General features: G+C 34.5%; 1 protein-coding gene across 1 annotated transcript in view; it reads left to right on the plus strand.

The window, feature by feature from the left end:
* Nucleotides 1–7372, plus strand: part of LOC107594076 (epoxide hydrolase 2, cytoplasmic) — a 38308-nt gene extending 30936 nt beyond the window's left edge. The window contains exons 18-20 of the mRNA XM_016284025.1: nt 870–950; nt 1632–1690; nt 6726–7372. Of these exons, the coding sequence (XP_016139511.1) occupies nt 870–950; nt 1632–1690; nt 6726–6810 (225 nt within the window). The 3' untranslated portion in view covers nt 6811–7372. The remainder of the gene's footprint in view (nt 1–869; nt 951–1631; nt 1691–6725) is intronic.
* The last annotated feature ends 4650 nt before the right edge of the window (nt 7373–12022 follow it).

Consider the following 12022-nt stretch of genomic DNA (forward strand, 5'->3'; position numbering starts at 1 on the left):
TGTTCTGGAACAGTGTTATAAATACAACTTAACCACTGATTTCTAGTTGTGTCCTCTTTTGGAAGATCAAACAAAGTAGTTTCACTTTCACAACGAAACACACAGCGTCACACACGGCGGGCTTGAGAACGGCGCGTCCGGCGTGCTTGCGGCAACCACATGTGACGACCCCGGACTGGACTCCGCTTCGTCCACAGTGAAAGCCGATCCGGTGATCCACAGCGTGAAGTTGATGTATTTCCTCAGCGACCAGCACGGATCAGCTCTAGGCATGACAAAGCGGATATCGTCCTCTTTTGGAAGACCAAACAAAGTAGTTTCGCTTTCACAGCGAAACACAGCGCCTTCACGACATGGCAGCTGCGGCAACAACAATACTACGGCGAGAATAAAAGTTACGCCTTCTTTCTTAGTGTGAACATTTGGTCGGCGTTATGCAAATCTTCCCACATAGTGATGTAGACATGTGGAGGCGTGTTAGAACGAGCCGTTTTAGGTAGGTGTGGTTGACTCTTAACTTTTATAAAGAATATCTCTTTGGGTTTGAGACTTCAGTCTTTGCAACTTTACAGATCTTCTTTATGCACCAAGAGCTTGTAACACTCCAAAGAGAAAGGAAGAATTTAAATCGCATCATATGACCCCTTTAACTGATTGATGCGGTTAAATTGATGCTGTTGTTATTTCATGCTGCAAATGCAATCAAACTTGATACTGAAATAACACAGTTGTGACTTTATTTTTAAAAAAATCGAATATGTTACACACCATATCTTATGAAATTGTTGCATTTTTTAAGTCAGTTCCTTAACACTGTCAAAACTAATTTGGTTGAAAGTACATTAATTAAAATGCTTCTGCCATCCCAGATCATGATGCCAGCTTTAATGGTGACCGCAGGAAAGGACCCTGTTCTTCTGCCAGCCTTTGCCACAGGCATGGAGAACCTGGTGAGACAGCATCTTTGTTATTCTTCCATTATGTTAATGCTGCATTCAGATCATGTTATAATTACCATAATTATGACTTGGAGTTGTTCATGTCTTCAGACTCACAGATTTATGGAAGCTTATTTACAGCAAAAAATAGAAAGCACATTTTTAATCTCACAAATTCTGGGTTTGTATAGTTTTTTTCTCATGAATTCACATCAGAGTTCTCACAATTCTGAGAATTTTTTTTTTTTAGAAAAGTCATAATTATAAGATATAAACTCAGAATGAAATGTTTTTCTTACAATTCCAAGTTTGTCTCACAATTCTGATTTTATATCTTGCAATTGACTTTTTTTCTCAGATTTGTGAGATATAAATGAATGATTGTGAGAAAAAAAGCCAGAATTCTATATTGCAATTTTTACTTCTTTCTCAGAATTCTGAGTTTATGTCTCAAAATTCTAATTATAAAAGTCAGAATTGAGATATATATAGTTGCAATCACTCTTTGGTTTTATTCCGTGGCAGAAATGAGCTTCCTCACAAAACATTAGTGCCTATGGTGAGTTTAACATAGAAATAAATTACGGTTATTACGATACTTGACATAAACGCAGTATGAGATTGCATGTGTAATGTCGTGCATTAGCATTGTCCGTGTAAGCTGACTTGATGTCTTGTTGTTTCTATCTGAAGGTCCCCAACCTCACCAGAGGCCACATTGAGGAGTGTGGACACTGGACTCAGATGGAGAGGTAAGATTCACTGGAAACTGATGTTTATGTGGAGGTCGATGTCATTAAATAAATGACTTTGGTTCACTTTCACAAACACGATGGAAAGTGATATTAAGAACACAGGGGAACAATATGAATTGATTACCATTTAAACAATATTCCCAATATGTTTTACTTGAAACATTTTATTTGAAGAAAGAAAAATATGTGCATAATAATCTTAATAAAATGCCATTTCTAGAAGTTTAGTTTTAAAATATCTTAATATCTCAGCTTAAACCAAAATAGTGAAATTAATAAATATTCACCCCATGTTCACTTAATTGTAATATTGTGAAAAAACTATAAGTTGACTTTATTTCATACAACATTGTTTATGTGATGGGACATGAAAATGTACTGCATAACAAGAATGATTCATTACAGATATATTGACATTAAACTTAATCAAAAACACATATAGCAACAATTTGCATGTTTGAATGGGTTTAAAATTACATGGTGCCTCTTAAATGTCAGCAAGGTATCAGGAATACTTGGTTTCCAGGAAAATTGGAGAAAAAAAATAATTGACAGACTGTCTGACCTTTAGTACTTTGGTTGACTGTTGTTATATGGGGAGTGTAATAATTGATAGAATAAAATAGGTTAATACGATGTCAGGTTAGGTTAGCTGGATTAGATGCTCAGACTGAATAAGATATGGCCTACAATGCATGTTTGAGTCTTATATATTCTGGAACGTGTGCATAATTTTTGTTCCCATCATTTCTTGTCCCTTCTCTCAGATCAAATGCTAGACTCATATCAGCAGTAAATACTTTGAGTCGTATTAATTCAGCAGCAGTTACCAGGTTATTCTCATGAAAACTCTCAAGGATATATTCAGGTTATGTTTCATCCCAAATATGATATTTTTGCATAAAGAAAATTACGCCCTTTTAGAATAGATTTTATGCTTTGTGACTCGGGGTTATTATAAGTAATAATTAAATATAAAAGAATAAAATTAAGTATATAACTAAATATATATATAATAAGTAAATAATTAATAAGTAATACATAATAAGTAAATAATTAAATAAGATAATTAAAAAATTAAACCATAAAAAGCTTGCTTTTAATATTAAATAAAATATTAAAATGTACTAAAATAACTAAAAATAAAACTTAAACATTTAAAAAAATGTATATATTATACACATTTACACATTTTTGCAAAAAACAACAACAAAAAAACACTCAGTATAATTACTAAAACTGATACAAACTGATGATAACAAAATATATATAAAAAAACAATTTACAAAATATATAATAGTGTCTTAGTGGTACTAAAAAACACTGACATTTTTTCATAAAACAAATCATCATGGGCCAAAAATAGGCTTAATTTTCCTTGTACAAGAAACGTAATATATAATATATATTTGTTTGCTATATATTTGGTTGGCTGGTAGGTATCGTTTCTTTTTTCTTTAAAAAAAAAAAGAAGGACATATATGCCCTTTTTTATTTGGATGAAAGACATGGACCCAGATATGTTTTTGGCATGTTCAAATCTCTGAAATGTACATCGGCAACAAATTGCATCATGTTGAAATCATTTTCAGGATGCTTGTGTCAAAACAGACGACTCAACAGACTATTATTCTCTGACAGACCATGGTTCATTGTCATTTATAAGCCTTTTAGAGCAGCAGCACGTGTTACCATTCAGCATTTCTTACAGAGAAGAGCAGTTTTAATGAAAGATTGCTCAGATCCAGGGTTTCCATCATTGAACGGGGTCAAGGCAGTGATTGTACAACACCATCACCTCGGTTGACCAGCCAATCACGTAAATAACAGTAACGTGACACTGACAGAAAGATCCAGCTTATCTCAAGGTTAAACCACCATAGAGACAAAAACATTCCTCTTGTGTGTCATACATTAAAAGATACAAACCCAAAATCACTAGAACGTCCGTCTGATAAAGCAGGATGAAGAAAGCATCCAGGTCACATTTCACCCAATAATCAACAGAAAGAAATCGGGTTGCATATTATACTGTAGGCTTACATAATAAGAATCTTCAGAATAGGAAGATTAGCATTATGTTTTTAAACATTTGTCCCGTTTCCAATGCTTTTCCAGAAACTACAGTTGGTCCACATCTCACGTGCATATTGCAAAATTAACTCAGTTTTTGTGAAACTGCTTTACTAAAAATGACCCACAGTGTTGGCTGAAGGGTGAAATGCACATTACTTGTCCTTTAAAGTGTGAAGGATGGCCTGAAACTGTTGGCAGATGATGTCAGATAAGTCATAAATGGAAACCAAACCCACCTGATGTGTATCTCACACCACCAACGGCTCTTTCCATTCAGGTCATGGGGCATTTCAGAGCTTTATTCTGTTAAACCCGCTGATTCAGATACAGCTCTCAGATTTACTTGACATATAATGTTACTTGGCTTTGCAAAACTTGCCACCACAATCCTAAAGTGTCACTGCACTTAAAAAAATTAATGTCTTCAGGCCTGTTCACACCAAGGACGATAACGATAAAGATATAGTTCTAAAAATCGTTCTCAATATTAAAGAATAGCAGCGTCCACACAGAACGATTTTTTCCAGCTGATAAAAACATTGACAGCCAATCAGGATCAATCCTGCTATAACGAGCTCGAGAATTTAAAGCGGCAGGCGAGGGTGCGCTTGGAATAAACAGACGGGCTAATAGAGTTATCTTTATAGAAACCGTTCTTAGTGTGAACGGGCCTTTACTCAGTATTTTCTTCCCAGCAGAAATATCTAAACATTCTTAAATCAAGATACATTTATTTGAGAAGGCAAATCACAAGATATTAGTTAGCTTAAAACAAGAAAAATAAACTTAAGCCTTTTAGAAACATTAAGATTTGATTATTATTATAGCTTTGTGTTTGTGTGGTATACTGTACGTCTACTGTAAATCAACAAACTTTAGCTCTTTTGATAAGACATCATATCTTGATGTATATATATATATATATATTGATCCATTTATTTTACATATATATCCTTTAAGAATAAACTTATTTTAAAGGAAAACAATAATTTTTCTTTCTTCATTCTGATACATTTTTCAGAAAACCAGACTTAATATATTATTTCATTTTGCTTCTCAAGTAAATGTAAATTAGATGTTTGTACTGGAAAACAAGACAAAAATACTTAGCAAGAAAATGATTTTGTCTGTCTTCTCAAACCTCATCTGTGGTTTTATGGTAATGTCCTTGTCGTGTGGTTAATGCTCCTCTAATTATCCGTCCTGCTATCAGAGCAGAGCGTGATTTAACCGTCCTCTCCGCACTGACCCGAGGGCTCTATAACGCAACCCCTGCGGCTGTAAATTATTTTAACGTCTCTTGACCCGTCCACCCTCATCACCCTCTCCACCCTCCACTGAACTTCAGTAATCAATAGATGAACGCTGACATTCTGAACCTGTTAGAAAACGCCTGGCTTCGTTTTCCAAACAAGCCATGTGACGTGACCCCATAAGACAATGACACCCTGTTAAGGGAAGCTGTTTTTTATGCTTCTCTGAACTTACACACGGGTCAGAGTGTTTTTTTCTCTCATGAAGCTGGTTTGTGGTTGCTACCTTTATAAGATAGGAAATGTGTTCACTGGGGTTTGCTAAATGTGATGAGATATATATAGCATTCAGTGTTTTGAAAAACCAAACACTGATGTTCTTTTTAGCAGCATCATATGACCCCTTTAAATTAATAAGTTCGTCATCCTGCAGCATTTAAACTCCAGAAATAAATGATTCATAAGTCTTGTTGAGGTGCTTTACTAACCATGTAAAGCCTGACATATGCAGTATTAGTCTGATTTTTATTTTTATTTTTTTGGAACAGTTTTTTGAACCATTAGACAAAATATAAAAATAGGTGTCCATATGCATTTTTGTCGAGTATCATATTTGATACATCAGGCTTTTATGGCTCATGTAGTATGAGATAATGAGAATATGGAGGAAAAACTGTTTTATTCAGAGGCTCAAACTGAGAAACAATAAGCAATTTGATGCAGATGCTGATAATTATATTATGAATAGCTTCTGATAGTTTGTGATGTAATGCGATGTTTATAACAGTATAGCAGCTACTTACATAAAACAATATACAGTGGGTATAGAAAAGAATCACCCACCTTTAAAATAAACACATTTTGTTGCTTTGCAGCTTGAAATGAAGATGGACACAGTTTTTGTTTTATCCAGCTGCATTTACTCGGTGCGACTTATAGCATCCAAGTGAAAGATATAACACAGAAATGTCAGAAAAAAAATATTTAAAAAACAGAATCACTGTCTTAGTAAGATGATATTTAAATGTTTAGTTTGATCAAAACAAATAATGCCAAGAACATGATTTTTCTAAAAAAAAAAAAAAATGTAATTGAAATAAAATAAATGTTAACTCTAACTAAAATAAAACATTTAAAAAAACACACATTTTTCATTTTCATTTATTTTAAAATCAAAGTACTAAAATAGCTAAATAAAATTCTAATTGAAAATATTATCAAAAACTAGTAAAGTATATCAATGATACTAAAGTAATCCTGAAGTTGCTTCAGTCCAGTACGTGTTTATCTTGAAATATTACTGACAAATATTACTTTAAATGTTATTCTTTAGTTTACTTTATAAAAATCAGAAAAGATTTCACAACAAAAAGGCATGTGAACCACCAGCTGAAGGTGAACATTTGTACGATGATACTAAAAGGCCTTTTACTGCTAAAGGAGTATAAACTATCAATCAGACGACAGAAAGCATGTAGTAGATTGTGTATGAAGAGTTTTTCAGCAACATTTTGATTGTTGATCAATTCGAAGCCTTATAAATGTGTGTATCCAGTATGATCCAATAGGCTTTATAGGGCTAATGAATTGTTCAAATCTCTTACTCTCATCATGAGCCATATTAATAGAAAGCATCACTAATTATTTGAGGTTATATCACATGATCAAATCAGTCCAATCTCTTCTTCCTCTTCTCTCTTCAGGCCTGCAGAGCTCAATAAAATCCTCATCTCCTGGCTGAAGGAAACACACCAGAAAGCCTCCATCCCTGTTCATCCCAAGTTATGAGAGCATGATCTTGATTTAACTATCCGCGGTGAATGAACGCACGGCTAAAGCGCACTAATGTCCAGGCTTGCTGATTGCATAATAATAGTCCATTGTGAGTGGATTTCAGTAGTCCAGTACTTTTCACATGAAGTCTTTTGTAATACATTGCAATAATGAAGAACTGGTTTTTAAGGCAATGTCCGTTTATACTGTGCAAATAGCACAAGCTACTTTTCACTTGCTCATATATTTCAGCTTTAGTTCAATCATTTCTGTTTACATTTCCTGTGAACAGCATCTGTTACTGTTTGCACTTAGTGTAAGTAGCCACTGCCTTTTTTAACGCCACACTGAAGAAAATAACGTTTTTGTATGATTTTTTTATTAACAGCTTTGCTTTGCAAAAGATAACCAATAAATAATAATTTGCATTGTAATAAAGCAAATCATTACTTCTTTGTTCAAGAATCATCAAAACAAAGTATTATGTTTGCTAGTAACATATTGATATTTGTAACCAATATTGGCCAGACCAATTACTCTAATTGGAAATTTTTGATTAGCGACATCAGCCAATAAATTAATTCAATAACTGTCTGTTGTAGAATCGGATGTGTGTGTGTGTCTACATACTCCGAAAAAGTATTTCTCATTTCATATCAGCACTTCTGTACACGTTATCTGCTATCAATATATTTTATTAATGGGTCAGTAAGAATTTGTTTAAAAAATATTTTGCATAAAAAAATGAAATACATCAAAAGTGACAGTAATGACATTTATAATGCTACAAAAGGTTTCTATTTTAAATAAATGCTGTTCTTTTGAACATTCTATTCATCAAATAATCATTCTAATCAGCATATCTGAATGATTTCTGAAGGATCACGTGACACTGAAGACTGGAGTAATGATGCTGAAAATATAGCTTTGATCACAGGAATAAATGACATTTTACAATATATTAAAATAGAAAACAATTATTTTAAATCGTAATAATATTTCACAGTTTTACTGTATGTAAGTAAATGCATAATTTTATCAGTAATGCTCTAACTCTTAGTCAATAATTGTTTGATTTCCACCTTTAATTCATCAGTTTTTCATCAATAAACCTGAACTCTTAAAGCGTCCACTATTAACTAGTGTGGTATTTCCCGAGGAGGAGCTGTGATTACAGTCACTGCGTCTCGTCCTTAAAAACAGCAGCCGCTTTCTTTGTTAAAGCAGGCTGATTGCCTTGACCTGAGATTGCTGTTTCATAATGGAGTGTAGAGAGGAAGGCAGAGCGGCGCTACATCCGCTGCGACTGCTTCATTTCAAAAAGGAAATTATTGCACATACAAAGTGTCAGTGTCTCTCAAAAGCACAAAGAACGTGTTTAGACATCCTTCCTGTTTGATTCAAGATTCAAGTTAAATTTCTGCTTTGAAAACTCACCGTAGTCTTGCGAAAGAGATAATTATACTTTCTGGTTAGTGATTATACACTTTCATTATTTACCAGGGTTTTAGGCAGTTTGATGGAATGTAATGATGGAATATATTTTTTTGATGCCTAATTAGCATGCATGGATAACATGGAATTTAGGGTGTATAATTTATTAGCCAGTTTTCAGATCAAAAACATATACTTTGACTCTTGAACTGTCTGAAAATGCCAACTAAACACCTAAAAGTTGCTTTATTCTGCTGTTAAGACAGCATCGTGTTATTGGTGTGCCGCCTTTTAAATATATGTAAATATTATTTTAGCATGTACAGTTCCTGTAAATATTTACATGTACCTGCTTTGTCATAGGTTTGATTCCCAGAAAATGCGCATGGCAAAATGTATACCTTGAATGCAGGTTGCTTTGGATAAAAGCATCTACCAAATATGCAATATTACATTTACACATGTAGGTTAACTGTCAGATGCACATTTGCATGTGATACGCATCAAATCGGCAAAACAATTCAAATGAAACCCAAACTACTAAATATGTAGCTATATTCACTTAGTTTATAACTTAATTTGTTTATAACATTACACCATCTCACTCTCACATCAAAATCCACCCACATATTTGTTTAGATCTGTTTTGGCTTTTACACTGTGCTTGCTCTGTGCATATTTCTCTCCTGATTCAGACAATATGACTTCTTCACTGGAGAAGGCAATGTTATGAATAGAGGACTTGTATTTTAGTGGGAAGCAACAATTTACAGTTAAAACCATGTTGATAGATTTGTTTCTCATAATCACAAGATGTTAACTGATGGTTTGTGTGGATTACTTGTGGATTATTGTGATGTTTTTATCAGCTGTTTGGACTCTCATTCTAACGGCACCCATTCACTGCAGAGGATCCATTGCTGAGCAAGTGATGCAATGCTACATTTCTCCAAATCTGATAAAGAAACAAACTCATCTACACCTTAAATGGCCTGAGGATGAGTAAATTCTCAGCAAACTTTCATTTTTGGGTGAACTGTTCCTTTAATGTAGATGTTAAAAATGTTGCAGTGATAAAAACTAGATTTTTACATTTTCTGAAGTGGTAGTTGCTTCATGGATGCTAGGTAGTCAAAGTAAAAAAAGATCAGACTCGTATTTTCAAATCGTAATTCATTATTACAAATCGTTCAAGATCAAATCGTAATTTCGATCATTTAGTAAAGCAACAACACAGCTCTCCTCTACAAGATGCATAATTTAAGGAATCATTCATGCCTGGAGCATCAGGTGTTTGTCAGTAGTAGCATGTAGTATTGTGTTCAAATATACGAGTGATAGGCTAGTAATACTGATTCTTTCCCTGGAATCGCACTACTAGCTTGTGTCAACTGATCAGTGTAAGCTGGCTGGATATTATCCAGACTCTTTGAAAATACATGAATGTGATGCTCAGACATAATGTCCGACCTCTTAGTGCAGCCACTCAAAAACACTCTCTGCTCCATTTCTATGTCCATTTATCCTAAAACATGTCATCATGTCAGTGTAAGTTACCATACTATTAGTCCTCAAGCAGTTAGTGCATTCCCTGTGTATATTTCCTTTTGATCTTGGGTATAAAGCTGGTTTTTTTTATCTGTAATTATTTGTGTTTTTAGGAGCTATTAAGCTTAAGTGATTGTTTCTATTTCCATTCGTCCAAAAGACAGTAATGAGCGAGGAGCTTTTTCATTTATGTGTGCTGGTGTAATTATTTCCAGTGACGTGAGAGATTTCTTTGAGCTCTAGCTTTGCTCTTATGTGTTAATGCTGCCTCAATGAATTTATTATGCGATTTAATCTCGCATTCATATTGCAAACATTTGCCAACTGTTTCATCTTTGCTTTGATTTTGCAAGCTGTGAAAACAGTGATTATGATTAATACAAAATCCCTACCTTTATATTAAAAAAAGCCATTTATGTGCTGATAAATTGGCTAAGTCCATAAACAATTACGTATCCATTTATCTGAATACATGAACTGGAAAGCTTGCGATTAAAGTCCAGCTGAAATATTAAAACAACATATCAGGGTACCATACTTAATAAGACAGCTAAATTACAAAGAACTCATTCTGACAGAGAGTATAGCCTATATTTGCTGCCACTATGACTGTTTAAGTTTATTGACTTTCATAATGCAAGACATGGCAATAAAATGTATTATTATTATTTACTTTTTCTCGTTTGATCTTGGGATGGTGATTATCTCTGGAGATTATCTCAGAGGTTTATTGTTCTTATCGTTGACCTGCTGTCAAAAGGTTCGGCATTACATATAACCAGGGCATAAAGACTTTGAGGATGTCTCATTGTTTTACATTAATTTGTATGAATAGATTCATGTTTGAAGTGCGATCTGTTGAGGTTGCTCGAGTCGACACGCCATCGATCGTCAACAGTTATTGGCGCCACTAGCTCAAATCAATGCACGCCATAATCTTAAATGTTTTCTACACAAAACTCGAAATTATTTTTGTGAAATATGTGTGATTTGTAAATATATAATAAGTGATAAGGCCTACTTAAGTTCTGTCGATGAATCGTTGGATAGTTCTAGCGGCAAACATTTCATTTGCTATGGTTACCGAAGGCGAGCGGAGTCGCAGACGTCATAAATTGACGAATGAAACGGAGGAGCGACTAATATGGCACACACTGTATAAAGGTCTATAATATAAATCATAGATTTTACAACTCACAACTTTCAAAACTGTTTATGGTGTTTTTGTCTACTGAAAGTTTTTTTTTTTTTACATTTTCTCTCATAAAGACGTTTCGTCAGCTGAACTATCCGTACATTAGTAAACGAGAAATGTTCAAGTCCACTGAACGCATGTACTTCTATCCCTCAGCCTCGTTTTCATTCCCGTCAGAAATTAAATATGGCGGTATCCTTACTAATGTTTATTGAAACACTTCGTAAACGCATCAGCTATTCCCTGATAGCACACATCACGGAGACGTCTATTTGACGTCTGCGAGGCGTATTTGCTCATCTGCAATACATCTACAGGACGTTTCCTATCAGATGTCAAAAAGACATTTAGAAATTGTCTTTCAGATGTTTATGATTTAGAATGCATGCAGTGGCGGCTCGTCGGGGGAGGCACAGCTTCCCCATAATTTTGAGGTGAAAATGGGAGGACGACGATTTAATGTTAATGAAATTCACAATTCATTTCCGTTCATGTCTCAGAATGTGTATTTTTTGTTTGTAAATTCACAGTTGTAATACCATAACGTGAAAGTGCCGCTTTTCTATCTCGAATGGGCCGAATCTGCTGATGTAATTGCAACCGCTAATGATAGAGAAGGGGATTTAAAAAATATTTGTATAGTAAATCCGCTAATTCACGAGATCAATACATCCTTTATTAGACCGCTTTGTCGATTTAAATGCATCTTTACGGAGGTGTCGTAATGCTGAATCAATTCATTCACTTCCAACAGCGCTTAATGGGAGCAGCGTCATAGAGGGCAGAGCGTCACGTTATTTAAAGGGGAAGTTAACGCGTTAACGAGTAGCAAATGATTAAGTAGCTGCATTGGTTACTTTTATGCCACTGAAAAAGCTTTTAAATGTAGTTTGGGGTAATAAACACCTGAACAAGCTAATCAAGGCCTGAAGGGTTACTAGGAAGCTACAGGCAGGTGAGTTTTAATTAGGGTTGGAGCTGAGCTCTGCAGGACTGCGGCTCTCCAGGACCGGAGTTCGCCACCCCTGTGATTTATGTGTAAATTATGTG

Source organism: Sinocyclocheilus grahami, unplaced genomic scaffold (genome assembly GCF_001515645.1).
Source record: "Sinocyclocheilus grahami isolate Dianchi unplaced genomic scaffold, SAMN03320097.WGS_v1.1 scaffold179.1, whole genome shotgun sequence".
Taxonomy (NCBI): Eukaryota; Metazoa; Chordata; class Actinopteri; order Cypriniformes; family Cyprinidae; genus Sinocyclocheilus; species Sinocyclocheilus grahami.